Genomic DNA, 18,583 nt, shown 5'->3' with positions numbered 1-18,583 from the left:
GCTAAAACACATTTTACCCTGTTAGAGTTAAGAGTTTTATAGCACAGATCTAAAAATTGAAACAACACTAATTAAAATCTTTAATGAGGGAACTGATGAACCGTCAAACAGTTTCCCAGTTCACTGTGAATTTGTCGAACAAGACTTTTACCTCCGTGATGGAAACATTTAAGCATATCCAAAGTATGCTTCAGAGGTTGCTTTCTACATTGCCTAAGAAGGATAAATTATGCTTCATTTGCACTGCTAATTCAACATAAGCCAAGATTAGCAGAAGCAGTGCAATTGAAATAAAAAGAGCCAGCGAGTCTGAAAATTACAACCTTTGTGTTTATAGCAACAGAGGAACTATGCAACAATCATTTCTCTGCACAAAAATGTGTCACAAAGCCAACATATGAAACTTATGATAAACCGTTTTCTCATTACCAAACATTGGGAAGATAATTGAAAAATTCCAAGTGGAAGGGGAATATTAAAGAGATATTTCTGTGTGTATTCCACAACTGGGACTAATTCAGAAGCAGAAGTGCCTGGAGGGCCAGTCTGTCTCTAACAAAATTGGTTTACCAAAGCCGAATGTAGGAGCACGCACACTAAGGCCAATAGCTGCCTGCTGCCTCCGTGGAAATCAACGGCCGAGGTCTCCCAGCTCAAACTGAATCTTTACTGTGCAGCGAAAAAATGTTCAGGATTGGTCTTGAGGCTACTCGTAAGGTCCTCCAGTGCCTTCAGGCGTGTTTGTGAAAATAAGCCCTCTGTTGTGAGATTTAGCTTCTGTTAATGAAATTGGACTGTGTTTCTCTGTTGCTGTGGGTTTTAAACATTAACCACATGGATAGATGAAAGCTGTCATGCCAATAAAATACCCCGACCATCCTAAATGTGAGCAATTGTGAATAATACATTGAAGAGAGAGATAGGCGGCCCTCCATTTTTTAGTGCAAATTTAATCAATGTCTGAGGCTCAGACATTTTCAGGTGTCGCATTTGACAAACATTTCCAATAAGCCGCCCTCTCAGGTGCTGTTAGAGCCGTCTGAATCATGATTAAGGTTTTGCATACAAAGTCTAAAAGTTTTATGTTGAGGAAGCACTCATGCCTCTGACTTAATCGACAGTTGTGTTGAAATTAAAGAATATTTCACGTTAAACAAAAACAAGCTGTACAATTAGGTCAAATGAAATAAAATACATACATTGTATTCTATTGCTTCACAAAACGTCATTATTTATTCAGAGACTTGCATTGACACTCCCTGTGACACACTCATAGTAAAACCACACTTCATCCCACACACATGCATCACATCAAACATACTCCCTCATCTTTCACGCTCATGACAGGCTTGATCTGAGTCACAAGTCCCAATTAGCACTTTGATTCGAGAGTTGATAGGTGGTGATATCGGCAGCTTTGGAAGGTTGCACCCATCACTCTCCTTTTCTCTTTCACTCTTTCAAATCCTCTCTTTTGCTCCAGTGTCGGCCTTTTTTGTCCTCTCTTTGTTTTTTTTTTGTTTTTTTTTGGTTACATACCTCCTTTTCTACACATTTTCTTGTTGGGTTTCCTGGCACATTCCTTGGATATTCTTTTGACTGTAAAATGAATGGAAAAACTACAAAATAACAGAGAGCTCTGGAAAAAAGATCGCATGAGACATGCAACAACTCAAGACTTGAGTCAGACCCCGATTCTTCACCCTCTTTCCCTCCTTCTCCTCCTCCTCCCACCCTCCCAGTCATCATCAACAACAAGAACAACAGAGGACCTGTTGAGAAAGTAACTGGGGTGTTGCTGCAGAAATATTCCAAAATGGTGGAATGAATTTGCTGCATCCTGGGACACAGGAAGCCCATATTCACATGCACTTCTATTTAAGACCCATTACAGCCACACAGAAGGCGGAGAGGCTGTATTTGCAAAGTTTTGTAATCTGATAAATGAAAGTGATATTTGACATTGTCCATTTAAGACTCAGAGCACTTAACATTTCAAGCCCATTTTCCTGTGTGGGTCTCCTTCAAGTGGCAAAACAATAACGTCATTGATGAAAGTCAATATCTTGAAATCTTTAACTTGTGATACTTTTTGTCATGGTGAAGCCAAATCTGTGTTTCACACAAAGCCTGTTCTTGTTTTGTTTTTTTGCAGCTTTATGTAAGGACAAACTGGTTCAAAGCAAAGGAGAGTAAAGGGTCTTACATAGGTCAGGCTGATGCCACAGGCCTCTTGTGTACCAGACAGAATATTTCACCAACCCTACAGTAGTAGATCATTCACTTATGAGGCAGGCTGCTAAGCGCTAATGGCTAATATCCCCAGTACAGTCAAGACAGTGAGGGTAGGAAGGTGCACCGAATATTTCCAATCTGCTCCTTGTCTGATTAGATTTCTTTTTTTTTTTTTTTTGTTATTCAGTCGCATGAATAGGTCATTTAGTCATCAAAAGAGGAACCTCTAACAGTGGCATGGAAGGGGAGAGTTGATGAAAAGACTAAATGGAAGATCAAGTCAAGATGGGAGGTTGAGATGATAGACACGGACACAGCATGCGCCAGACAACAGGTCATGCTCCGCGCAAAAAATACACAAGTGACACAAAATTTAAGAGAAAGACAGAGAGGCAAAGACAGAAGAGAGGAGGAGAGAGAGGTTTGATTTGTTTTTCCTGTTTACTCCACACACTCACCATCCTCAGTGGGAACATAGATGTTTAGATAAAGACAATCCTCGTGTTGATCCTGTATGTATGTGGTTACTATATCCAGGTTGAAGGTAAACCATATTGGCATCATAATCTCTGGCACAGCGTTGTGAATATTTTGCGGGCACACGGGAGCAAAGTGAGTGGCATTCTTGATCCCCGACCAGGAGGAAGGAGGCTCAGGGGGCATGAAGCGTTTTTCTCCCACCGGGGAGGCTGCATAAGGGACCCCGAGATACTGATCCACCGGGCCTAAAATCTCACTAGGCAGGGGCACCCTCACCCCTCGAAGTTTCCCGTACTGCGTGTTCACAGTGGGGTGGTAGTTCTGACCTCTGACGGCCACAAAGCAGCAACAAAAGCTTAATACCCACAAGGACACGCTGAAATCGGTGCAACTGTGGGCACTGTGCCAGTTCTGCGAGGGGAGACGACTTCTCCTCGGGGAAAACCACATGGTCCTTGCGAGTGTGTGCGACTGCAAGCGACCAACATACACGCTGGGGCTCCCTCCTCAGCAAACACACACACACAGGCCTCCCGCTCAGCCCTGCAGTCCAAACAACCGAGGGACAGTCATCAGCTGGGATAGTGGAGCCTGCCGGCCTACAGTCGAGGAGAAACAGTCTGAAATAAGCACTCCCTCTCTGCAGCGAGGTCCTTATTCAACGTCCTCGACAGGTCTTCTATCCCGTGCTGCAGGAGAAGAAGAAGAAGAAAACAGGAAAATTAATGACATTGCCCTGACAGCACACAAGTTTGCTCCCGTTTTTACTCCGTCATTTTTATTGACTTGTGGAGTCTTTCTCTGCCATGACATAAAACAGCTCACATAAACATGACAGAGCTCTTAGTGCTATCATCAATCCACATATTCAAGAACCTGCCTTGGACTTGGATATTGCAATTAACTGTTGGGCAACTTGTCAAGATGCATCTAATAATGCTAATAGGACAAGTGGAATAGGCATCAACTGTCAGATGGTAATTAGTCTCTACTTTGAAGGACACGAAAAACATTAATAGGGAAAGGACAGATACAATATTTAAAGTCTGCCTTAAAACCAGGGGTGGATCCAGACTCTTTAAACCGGAGCGGCTCTTCTAACTGGCTGCAACCTCAGGTGTTGAAAAATGAAGCCAATGCAGAGGTGAGTTCCATCATCTTGAGGCTGGCTGACAAAAGCACCAGAAGTCACAAACACCCCCATGTTAACATGTCCAGTATTACAGCCGAAATAAACATGTTTACAGAAGTGCTGGGCAATCAATTATATATTTCAATTCCAAATCACTCTTTAGTTGTTAGAGTGTTATATTTTGGCCACAAGAGTACATCAACACTGCATCAAAACATAGTTCATTTATTTGTATTTATGTATTATCATTATTGTTGTTACTTACTTTATGACTTATTTACTTTTATTAATTGCCTGTTTTTTATAGAGTTCTGAATGTCTAAGTTCTATAAATGCACGCGATCCAGATGTTGTAAAATCGATGAGTAATCCTGTTTAATAATCTCAATATCGATCAAAATAAGCAGGATAATGATTTTTGCCGTAATTGAGTTTACAAGCTGGTTGAAGAAACAGTGTAGGGCTGATTTGCTCATGTTCTTATTGGTACACACTACTGTATATACGGGGGATGGATATTTAATAACATGTTGGTTTGAGTTTATTTCTGTGGCTGATCTGACTGATAGGCGGGTGCATAAGAGCTGTTTGCTCGGAGGCTAAAGCCCGCCTCAGCTCCACCTCTTTGCCATTTTCCAGGATGACTGAACATTAGTTAAAGATAGCATTTCCAGCATGGTGACTACTAAGGCTGGGGTTCATAACTCTGCTTCAGAAGCCAATGGGTGAAGTCACTGAGATTATGTTACTGCTCTTATATAGTATGTGGCACTGACTTCTGCAGGGGTGGCATGAAGTCAGTGTGCATACACACATGAACAAATAGCGGTTATTTACCCTTTCTCGAAAATATTCAGTTTAGGCAATAAACTAAACTGAATATTCGAGATTATTAAAAGGGTGTCCTGGTTACAGTTAACCAAACAGACTCCCTTAATACAATCTTGAATATCAGGAGGAAATATCCAACAGTCTGGGATATGAAAGAGGTAGTGAAAATGCAAAGAAATGTCCGAATGGTTCTTCTCTGTGATTGTGAATTGTTCGTTTTAGTGATTTTTTTAAATTTTCTATTTTAATATTTCTTTTTTTTTTCTCCCTGTCATGATGCTTTTGATGTTGTGTGAAGCACTTTGAATTGCCTTGTTGTTGAAATGTGCTATATAAATAAACTTGCCTTGCCTTCAACATATCATACTTTCACTACTAACATTAGAGTGTCTAAAAGATGCTGCAAAGCCGTCTGATGCAACTCAGCACAAGTCACACCTCTGATCAGGCAAATAACCTTTAATCATAATGTATGATTTCAAATAGAAAAAAAACAACAACAACCCGTGACACTGATTTCGCTAGCTGTATTCATTTCTTATATTCACACTGGCATTTAAAAAATCCCTTCTGCACTTAATTTAAAAGGAGGTGACAGGGGACCAAATCAACTGTCCTCATTTTATGAAACATGCATTCCAAAGTTTATCAGAAGCTTGTAAAAGTTTTATGCAGTCTGAATTAGACAAATCAAGTTTAAACAGTGTGAAACTCTCTCTCTCTCTCTCCGGGTAGGGGAAGGAAAGTAGGCAGTGGAAGGAATTTAGTATTTAAAAAGCAGTAAGTTTGGAAGACATCACTTTCTCATCCTGGAACGACATAATAACTTCAGATTGACTTCTGAATGTGTTTTTTTTTTTTTTTTTGAAAGAAAGCGAGGATTTGGTCTACCATCACTACATTTAAAAAAGTGAGAGAGATGGATATTAAAGGCACGTATCAGCAGAAGGAATAACTATGGCAAGAAAAACCTGTTTGAATGTCAATATGGGAGACAGATTCACAGGTGACGTTCTCGTTAAACATTGAAAAAAATTGAACAAACACAGAAAGATAATAGCATGGTAGAATAAAATCATACCCTATTTATTATCATGCAGCTTTTCCCCCTCCTTTTCCCTTGGAACAGGGTGACTTTTAAACATATTTCCCTGCTTTTTTAATCTAATAACAGATTACTTTTTGGGATAAACAGTCCAGATGAGGATGAAGCGACAGGCGGCCTCCAGTGACAGCTCTGTAAATGCTAATCAACAGTCCCAAGGTAGAGGTCTGGTGCCAGTGAAAACACCTTCTCACACTGCCTGATCAATTTTCAATTTCTGTGGCTTTGGGTCCCCCTTAGCCTTGTGCGCCTGCTGCAGTGTTCGCTCTAATAACAATGGAGAAGAAAAGCCAGCATTTAGAGGAGGATATTGCATTCCAAAATTACTGTGTAAATGATTTATAATGTATCAGCAGCCGTCGGAGGGCCACTAACCACTGAGAGAAAGCAATCCTGACGTTCCTGGAGGTGCCGTTATCGCTCGGCAGCTATTCCCATTTGCTGCAGCCTCGGATCAGAGCAGATTCTGCATGTGTTAGGCGTACATAGAGGCCCTCTCTTCATATCAAATACACATACAGGCATATAGTTAATGCTACAGATGGGCCCACCTTCTCTGATACATGTGTAAATGAAATGTGTTGGTGGTGGGCGATTCTGCTCAGAGACTCCGGCACACCGAGCACCTGCTAAGTGATAATACATGAAAAGCCATCCATATCCAATCTGGGGAGTAAAAAAGCATGCATTGCTGCGGGGCTCAGGGCTGGTGAAGGCTTTGATTTGCTGGAAAAGTCATACTGACAAAGTCCCTTCCCTGCTCACTGGGATCTCTGTAGCTGAAGCTGAAAAGCTGGCATACGTTACCATCATACCCACACGTGTAAATGATGAACAAAACATTATTGTTCAAAGTATCCCTGTTTGGTATGGATATCAGACAAGTGCACACAGCATCCACAGAGTGAAGAGCTTGAACTTAGATTGACCTCTTTACTGTAAGAAACACGCAGCAGAGAGAGGAGAACATCTACAAACACCACAGAATACAAGCGGTTATATAACACGCTCAGCTATTAGTTTATTAGCAACACCTAGCTTAAATTATTACTCTGTATTGCCACATCACTGCAATAAATCCTACCCACATGAAAGCTATAATGTTCAGCCTTCAACCTGTCGGTACAACACAAAGTAATTTAACACAGCCACAGAGGAAATAAAAAATTAATAAATAATCTAATTAGTTGATCACCACCACCTGAACTGTGTTACGTTTTAGAGTTGGGGGGGGGGGGGGGGGGGGAGCTGCTTCCAGAAGTAAGTCTCATTCATTTTACCCATAGTGATGTTAGTACTAAAATTCTTCCTTGGCTTCGATCGTCATGAAAACCTCCAGGAAACTTTCTCAAACCAAAAGATTCTCTCTTAGAAAATAACTAGCCCTATAACAAGCGTCCAATGTGAATTTTGTCCAGAAACTTCAAATGACCAAAATAAAAAGTTAAAGTGTCAAGGAATAAAAACACAATGAGCAGTTTAAACTCACAAGTCCTGGGTTAGTCTTTTTTTTTTTTTAGATTTAATTTGGAAGTTATTGTGGTTTAATGACGCATGTTGATTTTCTTCTGCCCTGACTTGTGACTCAGTGGGTAAAGCCAAACCTCTAAGGTATTCTAGGATTGCGTCCTGCACAACATCAATGACTGTATAAAAGGAAGGACTCAATGACAGCTCCTCAAATGTGAAACCAAAATATCTGTGTCTGCCTGGCCTCTACCGACTGGCTGCAGAACAAGATGTAAGCTCTGCCTCCTCCATGTTAATATATGGTACATACTAAACAACCAAAATACACATCAATTACATTTTGTTTCCAAACATGGTTCCTGTCATTATAGTAAGTTCTTATGAAGCTGATTTATGGTGTATAACTCACGTATCTGTGTGTAGTTTTAATAGGTTAATTATGCTAATGCTGGTGCTAACAAAGGAGTCTAATGCTGTGATTGAAAGATCTGTAGACAAAAGCAGCTCCTGCTGTGCTGTGTGCACAATATCAGAGTGGAGCAGGAAGAGCATCATTGAACTTTCCACAACCATGACTGTCTGCTTCAAACCATGATTTATTCTGTGAATGTCCTGACCTGAGGGGTCCTTGCTGTTTTATCAGTTTAATATTTAATGGTTTGCAGAAGGGGCGGGAATCCAATGTGGCGGCTCCACCGGTTGATCCCTACTGTCCTGACTCTGGCTCCAAAGTGACATCACCAGCTTAATATATCAGCTGCTCACACTTGCATGTTTCGGCTTTATTTTTCTACAGCAGGAGGAGGTGCAGATGTGCATCTTTTTATGTAATGTTACAATTCACATAGCAGATGCTTTTATCCAAAGCGACATACATCCCACTGAAGCAGTGGGAACAATGCAGGGTTAAGTGTCTTGCCCAAGGACACATCAGACATATTGTTCAGCTGGGGATTGAACCCTCAGCCTACTGGTGGAGAGGCAATGACTCTACCAACTGAGCCACAGCAGTCAATTGATTACACACCTAAATTGTAGAGGTGGGAGAAAAAATCGATACAGCATAGTATCACAATATTTTGAGTGGCGATATTATATCGTCTCATGGCCGCCAAGTATCAATATTTTATTTTATTATTATTATTTTTTTAATGCAAGACAAGAGACAAAACACTTAAGATACAACACAAGAGACAATTACAGTGAGCACAGGCCAGAAAAGGGGTATATTCATGTTTTACGTGTATGTGTGTGGGTGTGTTTGTAATGAAGTGTTTAATAGACTCTCTGGTGAGGGGTACGACGAGTTTTAGAAAAAAAATCATGTTCAAGTTTGATTAGACTGAAATACCAACAGTTCAGATTGTGAAGTTCATGCAGCATTTTACAGGGTTTCAATTTGATCACAGTGTTAGTCAGTCTGTGGGCTTGACTCCCCTTGTGTAGAAATAAAAAGACTGAAGGGAGATGTATAGACTGAGAATTTGTTCTTATATGACCAAACAGTTCTTGATTTAGTTTAGTGGACTTTTTATTTTGTGGACAAAATATGCAGTTAAAAAGTTAAATCGCAATATATTGTATCGCGATACTCAGCATATCGCAAAATGTTTAAAATCGCAATAATATCGTATCGTGGGGCTTCTGGTGATCCCCACCCCTACTAAATTATAAGGAAAAAAATAATTATTGGCAACATAGCTGAGGTTATTCAAACTGATGGCCATCAAATAAGCATTGAAGATCATTACCGTTTTGACGGTTCAGATAAATGACCGTTTGTGTGTTAGTTTATGTGTTTATAAGGTTTGTATTGAGTTTTATACCACGAACATTGTATTATCTCGTGCTGTCGCGAGTGAATCTGTAAAATTACCGTGGAAACTCCTCTGTCTCCGTACTCCATCTGTCCGGCTGTGCTCTCCGTGCTGCAGACTGAGAACACAGCCGGTGGGTGTTGACGGATGAGGACGCACGGACCCGTAACAGACCGGAGCGGACACGCAATGCACACAGTATCTGGTGGAAGTTTGCCGTTTTTGAATGCATGACATCTTTTTGGGCACCGGTAACTAGGGACGTAGGTTACAACTCGTCCTGATTGGTCAGCTGTCAGAAAGGCACTTGACGTCACCTGAAAACCGCTTTTCTGAAAAGTTGAAATAATTCAAATGAAAAAGGTGTCGGGCGCAGCGCTTTTTAAAAAGGCATCCGCTTTTTCAAAAGGCGTCATCGCACGGCCTAAGGCTGTAAAATTTATGTATTTATTGCAAATCTCTGCCATATGAATTTATCAACTGAGTCAAACCTATTAAACTCTCATCTAAGTTTTAAATAACCATATGAGACTAAAAATAGGTCGTGATGGCCCTTGAGTGGATCTCTGATCCCTTTTGAAAAAGTGTTTTTACTTGATTTAAATTTATCAAATGTATTTTCCATTACGTGTTCTGTTGGTGAAAACTTCTACATATTGTTGCCATGGACAAATAAAGCTGTCTTCCCACAGGAGGTTTATTATAGGCCCTCTTTCCCCATAGCCAAACACACATGGAGAAATTTAATCTAAATTCTGAAAATGTGTGATAACGCGTATTCTGGTTGAGATAAAATACATCAGGTCAAACTTTTTAATCAGGACATAGCAAGGACATGGGACAGTGTGATGAAGTGTGTGTGTTTAGAGGACACGAGGCGCAGAGGACTTCATCAGTCTCCCCTCCAACAGCATCTCAGAGGTCCTCTCTGCTTTGATCTCTCTACCTGCTGAAGCACTGCCAAGGGAGGAACAGAGGGAGAGAGATATTGCATGAGTTCTCCCTCATCATCCCAGAAATATTGATCGTCTCATCACCATGGCCTTGCAGCCCATAATAAATACAACTGGAGTGATGGAAGCAGAGGAGGAGGAGGGAGGAGGTGGTTGCTGTTGCTGTGAGTCTTAGGGAGGTTATTAGCCCTTAATGCAAGAAGGCAATCCACCAAGTACACGCCATTAAACACCCTCCTCCCTAATTTTCCGGTCCCTGATAAATCGGAGATGTTTCATCTACAGATCCAATCGTTACTCATTAATATTCAGAAGTTTGTCCTTACACAAATCCCATATTTAGAGGAAATCAGACAGATTTATTCAGCTTTATTTTGGTCCCTTACTGTAGGAGCTTCTTTGTTCTCGTACTGTGGAGAGATCTCTGCATTGCAATAAAAGTCTGAGCACAGAGCCAAATGTACTCCTACGCCCTGACATCCCTCAGAGAGCGGCTGAATGGACTCTGATAAAAAAGGAACCAATAAGAGTTCTGAGTGGATGGAGCTTCTGACTCTCTCTCCACTCTGTTATTATAGTACCGGTCTGCAACAAAGGCATTCACGGCGCTGCATTAGTGCTCTGCAACATCTAACTCCAAATGAAGTGAGCCGTCCTGACCTGAGACAGTGTAATCACTGATTACAAATGCTTCTGCTTCTGGTACATTATAACCCGGGCTGAATGTGCCATTACGGAGACAATAAGAGACAGAAAGCAGAAGACAGAAACTTATGTACTCAGGCTGTTACCTCGACTGAACTCATTAAAATGTGAGAGGCGGCAGCGAAAACTTCATTTAGAGATTTTGCCAGTAAGGAGGCTCCATTTTGAGAGGAGCTCAGCCTTCAATAGGTTTGCTCTCTGGCTGCTGCTCTGTGTCAATAAAGTGAAAAAATATATATATCTGTAATTATCTGCTTACACGTGTTTATTTCAAATCGGCACACATGGATTCCAAGGAAAAATCAATAATGAACGTACGCACATACTGCCAGTCTCCTCTGGCAGGCACGCTCCTGATATAAGCTTCTCGGCTCCACGAACAACAGCACGCCATATTAAATCAAGGAGATTGGCATGTTTCAGAAACAACATTCCCTAAATGTCAAAACTAAACTGCAGCTTCATGAGGCTCCCGCTGGGAACCAGTGCCACGATAACGGTAAGGGATGAAGAGCCCACTCTTTCTCTCCTTTTGCTTTGCCTGTGCAGTCATCATTACTTAGGAAATTTGGCATTAAATCAAGGACAAAGACGCAGCGCTTCCTGACTGCTAATCACCACGATGATGCCGACATATTCTTAAAGAAAGAGGGCGTGAAGACGGCTGCTGCATGCTGCTGTGGCCGCCTGCTAAGCTACACATCTCCACCCCCTTCTCCTGGCTGCTGGATGAATGCTGCCCCGAGTATCATTACCAGCCAAATGGCTGAGGAAACAGGGAGAGGTGAGCGTGGCAGTCCAAATAAAGACAGATTCTAGGTGAGCACATGTTGAGATGAATTCTTTTGCTGCACAGCAAATAAATAATGGCTATTCTCTTAACTGCTGACGGTGCTTGAAACAACTGTTTGCTCTTCAGGAGTAAAATGATAGGGACAGATTTGATCTAGGAGCCTTAAAGCTGCAAGTGGAAGCAATGGAGCCATTCTTAAATCCATTCTGCCTCTCTTTCTCTTGACTGGGTGTGCATGCCTCAGAGTGTCAGACTGAGTTAAGCCTCTAATACGATATGTGAAACAATACGTGGGGGTACAGTGATATTAATCAAAGCTAACTGACTCAATTAGATGGAAATGGAATAAGTAGGTTACTCTAAAAAGAAAAATTATAAATAAAGAAATTTCCCCAACAGTTCATCATCTTAACTCTTATTGATCCATTGCAAGGTCCCACTAGACACTCCCACTGAAAAAAACTCAAAGTAGCTAATCACTCAAGCAGCCCACAGGGATTCTTTGAGAAACCGCAGGGGCAAGTATTGGGTCTGTCTCTAATCTAGCCGTATGTAAACACATTAAGACTTTACACATGGCATACTCATTACCCAGCCTCCCACAGATGCCGTGTGCAGGGTGGGATCTGTTCTCTTGACAGAGTGTGATTCCTATCACCCTGCCAACGCAGCTCCAAAGTGCTGCTAAGGAAAGAGAACAAGGCGAGAAAGGGTTTTTACCATGTCTTCAGAAATGACCACTGAGCATAAACAGCTAAATTGACTATTCCTGATTCGAAGTTGTTTCATTATACGGGTTCTTAGCCATGGTTTAAGACATCTATGAACTATTCATTATTGGGAAATTTCAGTCAGACGTTGTTGTCCTAGAGACCACAAAATCAGTTGGTTATTAAAATATCCTAACACATTTATGCTGGGTTGCCATCCCCACACTTTGTGCCCAATAGATGAATCCATACTGACTTTGTTGATCTCCTGCACGATCAGGTGAAATGCTTTATATTTCTAATTAAATGCCATGACAGCATGGATGACAATTACATTTTTGGCAGACTTGGTTTAAAATGTAAAAAATGTGTGGTTTAATGATTTAGGCCAAATACCTCTAAAATGTGTACAATGTGTTTAGTAATTATCTGTAGGAAATATTGTGTAAAAACTAAGACAGAGTAAATAGTAAACAGAAGACCTTCTGGAAAGCTGAAAAGAAACGTAGCCGAAATGAGCGATAGCTACACAGAAGAAAACGCTGAGCCTACCAGCCGAAAGCACGGAGAAAACATCATCGACAAGAAAGTCCGCTCAACTTCAGGAGTTTGGAGGTCTTTTGGCTATTTACAGGAAGGACAAAATAAACAAAAACAATAATAATTTGACATTTTTCATGATAATTATCGATGTCGATTTATGTGAAAATTGTATCATATTTGTGATGAATTAGAGCAGTATCATAGTAGGCCGTGAATTGTATTGCTTCCATATTTCATGTTGATCATACTGGGTTTGTGAGTATTTCTCTCGAGTGTGTTATCGCCGAAGTATCAGCGATCAGCTGCAACAGATATTGGATGTATCCATTGCTAACATGAATCTGTTTCCAAATATTGTGTTCCCAGTTGTCGGTGGAATCATCCAACATCTGTGCAGAGGCAACACATCTGATTGGAGCTGGTGCACATATTTGAAACATGATTGAATTCCTTGAGAGTATACACTGAGGTTTACCAAGGAGAATTCAGCAGATATTTCAAACAGCTCCTCTCATCTCCTCCACTGTAAGGACGGCACGTATAACATGGCAGCTCTAACATCAATTTCTGGCTTACAGTGGAAAGGAGGATGGATTTTTCTTTTTTTGTTGCCTTCCGGGATGCATCCCTAATAAAATTCAGGCAAGTGCATGGAACCTGAACAGCGCTGGCATGCCACTACATGTATAAAGCAAATCAGAGTTTATGAAAATCACTTCAAATGGGAGCTGCTGTGTTCTGCTCCTGCTGCTCTCTTTGGTCTAAATGCTGCCTGTCAAGGAGCTGCGAGACAGTTATCAGAGGTACTGTCAGAGAGAAACGCTCCCTTACATTTACATTGATTGATTATGGTTTAAGATTAATGAGGGTATCCTTTGGAATAAATGGGTTATTTCCTATTTAAACTCTGTATTGAATGCTTTATGTATGTCATTTGAAGTAATGTATCTAACAATATGCCGTGCATTGAATATTGATCCGTGTGGATTAACTGCACCACAGAATTGACAGAGAAGGACGTGGGGGAAACGTTTCTCTTAGAGCAGCTATTAACACTTCACAAACATATAGAGTTGAACTGAGAGTTTACTGAGAGTTAATTGAGGTCTTGGTGGTAATTACAACAGGGAGTCGATCTCTCACAATCAGGGCTCCAAGTTCATTGGCACTGCATTATAATATCTAAGATAGATCAGCTCCTATGGCTAGTAGTGACTCTTCAGCTCTGGGTTAAAGACAGCATGCAGGCACCCCTTGGCCTGAATTACCACTGCAGAGCCAGGATCATCAAATGCAGATATGCAACTAAGTGTAACCCACATTGCTGAGCAATTATTTAAAAGAACAGTTCGTCTAAGCAAGAGTAGTTCTGACAATTACATGATTTGAGATGTCTTTGCAATGAATCGCGTACAATATACATCTTAAAATGGGATTATGCTGGTAATTTACCATGCAGTAATGTCTACAATTGGGTGGACATTTCCTGTAAGGGATATAGGAAATTAATTCTTTTGGTTGTAATGTCCCAGCCACACACCAACCTCCCATTAGAGATGCTAAAACACAAACAGAAGTATCCTCATAAAGCACACAAAGCCAAGCCTTTGAAGAGCTGATCATCCTGAGGACAACACTTAGCTATGCACCATTTCAGAAAGCAATGAAGTCCCGCTCTGAGTGCATGTAATTCACTGCTTTCATCCACAGCATTTTTGAATTATGTTTTTTTTCTGCAGACCAAGATTAAAAATTCAGATCAACTTGTCCAGAAGAATGTGACATTAATTAATTTTTTTGAGCACTAAAATGAACGCTGTGGGGCCTCGGCTGTGAAATGTAATAGACTTGAGCATTCGTATGTGTATGAGTGTGTGCTCGCAGTTATACTACTCAATGTAAGTAGTGAATCTTCCCATGGCCTAATAAGCTAAATAACAGCTTTAATTCAAGGTAAGTAGGCTGCAGTTATCAGAGAAAATTGAAAGGTCAGCTTTATCATTGGGTGTGAAGGAGCTGCACAAAACCATACATATACCGAGCGGAGACGTGACCCAGATGCTGCGTGTAAAATTAATGAGCTAATAATGCACTAGGTTCCTTAGCATTCGCAGCAGTTACAGTAATGTGCAAACTTAGAGAAACACGACATTCAGGTAAAATATGGAGTGAGACTACTAGTTTAATGTCACAAGGAAGTAATACATTTGTACTGATCTAAAAGTATCGCAGTGTGTTTTTCGTGTTGCCTTATTTGCACCAGTTAGCAGCTTTACCTTTTCCCATGAGACATTTGCTTTAAAATGCTGCATGTGCTCTTAAAGCTATCATTTATCATATGTATAAGTGTCACTTCATTTTGATGGATGACCAATTAAGCCAAGAGGATTTTTTTTTCTTTTAGAAAATAAGTTAATGAACGAAGCAACGCCCTATGCATTATTCTGATGTTTCTTTTCAAAGACCTCGTCTAGCTGGCTTCCTCGCAGAGGATTCACAAATGCCAAAAGCACAGCGGTAGAATGATGCTATTGACATGCAAATGCCGGGTAGTTGCAGAGAAGTGAGAGGTGCCAAAGTGTATTGTTGTGTGACAAGCAGAATTTCTGAATACACAGCTGAAAAAACAAGATGTACACGAGTGCGCTTCACACAGAACAAAAAAAAAAAAAAAAAAAGCTCAGCATCTTTTTTTACATAGGAAAATAAAGACATAATGGATTCATGAGCAATATGTTTTGGGCTCTATTTACAGCCAGAGCACAGGGTTACTATGGCCTAATGACAACAGATTAAATGTGCTCTGTCCACTGTACATGATGCCTGCAGTGTTATGGGAGCATAATTACGTTTTAAACCGGCCCGACAGTGATGTGCTTTTAACTAAAGGTCAGCAGTAAACAGCGATGTGAGCCACAGTTGATTACTATGTATATCACAACATCAAAAAAGATGCTGCTGCACTAATGAGGGGTTGACCTTCATCGTCGGCATAAACAAAGACCAAGCAAACACATGCTGCACCACATGGCCTCTATCAGCTCTTGATAGGAGGTTTTTAAGTCATTAATATACCTTTAATATTCAGAAGGCCTCTGACATAGTCATTTAACTTTTCAGAATCAAATTTTTGCCGTAGAATTTGTCTGGTCTGGAAAACGCAGGACACACACACACACATATGTATAACAGCATGGGAAAAAAGCAAGCAAATAAAAGCTTAAAATGATTATAAAAACATAATCCTGACTGCTTCTCATGGATAGGATTCCATTCCAATAATAAAATAATCTACACTTAAATATGTGACAATCTGGAAGGTAAATATGGAGCATTAGCATCTTAATTCATCACATTACAGGCTCATTTGGAGCTCCAGCCAGGTGGATTTAGAGGAGATGTTGAGGGATTAGTGAGGTGATATCAATCACCACCGTTGAACCACCCCCTTATCCAGCACCATCACAGCCCCTGGCTGATCCTGCTCAGGCTGCAGGGGTGGAGCAAAAGGCCTAGATTTTCACTTCAGGGGATCTGAAAGCTTTTTGAAAAAAGCTATTTTCATTTCAAAATTTTTGGATTGAGTCAAATTTATCCCTAAATTGGACGAAGATTGGTGACTGCTTGCTCTTAAGTGTGAGAGATTAGATAACAAGGCTAGATTGATGTCGCTAGGTGACAAAAAAAAGGACAGAAAAAATGTCCTAGAGGGAAAAGAAAGCAGCTGCTTTCCCCCAAGTGACATTCCCAGTCGTCTTTTTTTTTTTTTTTTTTTTGCAAAGCAGTCATCCTATTTTGCTCATTGCATGTTCACATTGATATTCAAGATATTATTAGACAGGCCAGAAAATCCAGATGATGATGATGATGTTGATGATGATGAGCTCCGAGGGACATCTTAAATGACAGTGCCCTTTCTTGAAGGGAGAGGGTAAACAGCAGAGGCACCAAACACTGTCTTGTTACTAACACTCATCTGCATTCTCTGAAAAAAAAAAGCTTCTGTAACTGAGGGGCAAGGCCACAAACAAAGACAGAATGTGACTCAAATATGAAAGGGATGGGGGGGGGGGGGGGTGGGGGGGGTGAGGCAGAGAAATGCCTCAATATCACACATGGAGGAAGGGAAGAGTGTCCTCTGACAGCGGTCCTTTTGGCTCGCCCTGGCAGATATGTCTTCTCTCTATTCACAATTTCTAATCCTGTCTGAAAGCCTATCTTGAATGTCAGGCTTCTTTCTAAATTGGCTCGTGTTCTTAGTGATTGATTAAAGTACTGTAACCCAGCTTTATCAGACCGCCCTGAACTCTGTATTTCTGCCAAATCTATTAGGTAATGCATCCTATGTTATTGCACCAGTTGGTCTTTCCGCTCTGTTTTTTTCTTCTTTTTAACCTGGCCTGTCTTTAGAAAATGCAAAGAGCCCACTGTAAAGAGCGAATTTGTATGTAACCCTCTGCCTTTGGATCAAACAGGGGAGCTGTCTCAGGCTCACAACAGTTTAAGACAAAAACTGCACCCAAATTCAATATGGCGTTATGAAATGTGAAATGAGCTTTACATTTGCCCAAAACAGTGTGCGCAGGCCATGAAACATTAACTAATACACGTTTTTTCCTGTTCTACCTTTTTCACTGATGCCATGGTGGTACCACAAGCGTGCTGCCGTCCCTTGACATTGAGCGAGCAATACGGCCATAATTCATGCGTTCTAATGCCGTAATATCCCCCATGCCATTGCACAAAGAGGAGAGAGAGGAGAGGAGAGGTTGCCCTGATATTACTGCTGACGCCTGAGTCCTAGACGTTGCACTTAGAGTGTCTCCTGCAGGACATTATTCAAACACATGCAGGCACCACAGAGTCCATGAGACACGAGTGGGCCACCATGGTACGGAACACACAGATGCTTAGACACTGCAGCTTACTGAGGGTTACTCAAGGTCAAACAACAACATACAGGATGCGACCGATTCTTACATTTGTGATGTTTTATCCAAGTATTACACTACCGCCGTGGAGTTAGCAAAATGAGAAATCGCAGCATATGCAAAGCTAGCTACAAATTGTGTACTTTAAACAGAGTAGAGCATCCCATTAATGACTCCACACTTAGAAGTAGGCCATGTCCAATCACCGCAGGCAAATACGGCTTCGGGTTGTCTGCACTTCCTTAAAATCTGCACACAGCACACATTACTCGATATCCCGCTTTTACAGAAGAAAAGCCAGGAGCAAAGACAGCGCACACTGTAGATAGTGTACACATCAGCTCTGTGATCATGCATCCAGATTTACACTCAATGCAACATTTGTAAATCTATTTTTCTGATCTTCCTCCTTCAAAACGTCTCCTTAATGTTTCTGTCGGTGGAACGACTCCAAACATCCTCCCTATTCCATGTTTCATTAGTAACCTGAGGGAGAAAAAATGCTTTTCCTCTAACATCTGGATGTTAGCTAGCTTGAGTGAAAAGTCATATCAGATCAGATCCTGCTACATCAAATGCAACTTGAGGGCACATTATTTATTCATTTAGCTGCTGACATCCAAACCATGCCCTAAACGGTGACACTTTGAAAACTATTCCTCTGTGCCTGAACTGTGCCGATACAAGTGGAGCTAGCAGGGGCTCGCTCACAGAGGGAGCACAGTTTTTATGTTCCTTTTAGCAGGCATGAACCTAGATGAGACGGAACAACGAGGCCATTGTTGTTTTTTAGCCTCGGAGCTTTTGCGAAGAGCAAACATAACAATGAAAATGCCTTCATGACAGCTGTAAAATTTCATGTGACAAGGCCTTACAGC

The 18,583-nt window shown here is 41.1% G+C and overlaps 1 protein-coding gene across 3 annotated transcripts in view; it reads right to left on the bottom strand.

The window, feature by feature from the left end:
• The window catches only part of nlgn3a (neuroligin 3a), a 132,841-nt gene that overhangs the window by 102,599 nt on the left and 11,659 nt on the right, over positions 1–18,583 (bottom strand). For 2 of the 3 annotated variants that reach the window (XM_065958507.1, XM_065958508.1), the window contains exon 2: positions 2,694–3,404. In XM_065958507.1, the coding sequence (XP_065814579.1) occupies positions 2,694–3,165 (472 nt within the window). In that variant the 5' untranslated portion in view covers positions 3,166–3,404. Of the gene's footprint in view, positions 1–1,539; positions 1,600–2,693; positions 3,405–18,583 lie in introns of all 3 variants that reach the window. The other variant, XM_065958506.1, reaches the window with a different exon arrangement.

This window comes from Labrus bergylta, chromosome 9 (assembly GCF_963930695.1).
Source record: "Labrus bergylta chromosome 9, fLabBer1.1, whole genome shotgun sequence".
NCBI classification, from domain to species: domain Eukaryota; kingdom Metazoa; phylum Chordata; class Actinopteri; order Labriformes; family Labridae; genus Labrus; species Labrus bergylta.
This window is presented reverse-complemented; position numbering and strand designations above follow the sequence as displayed.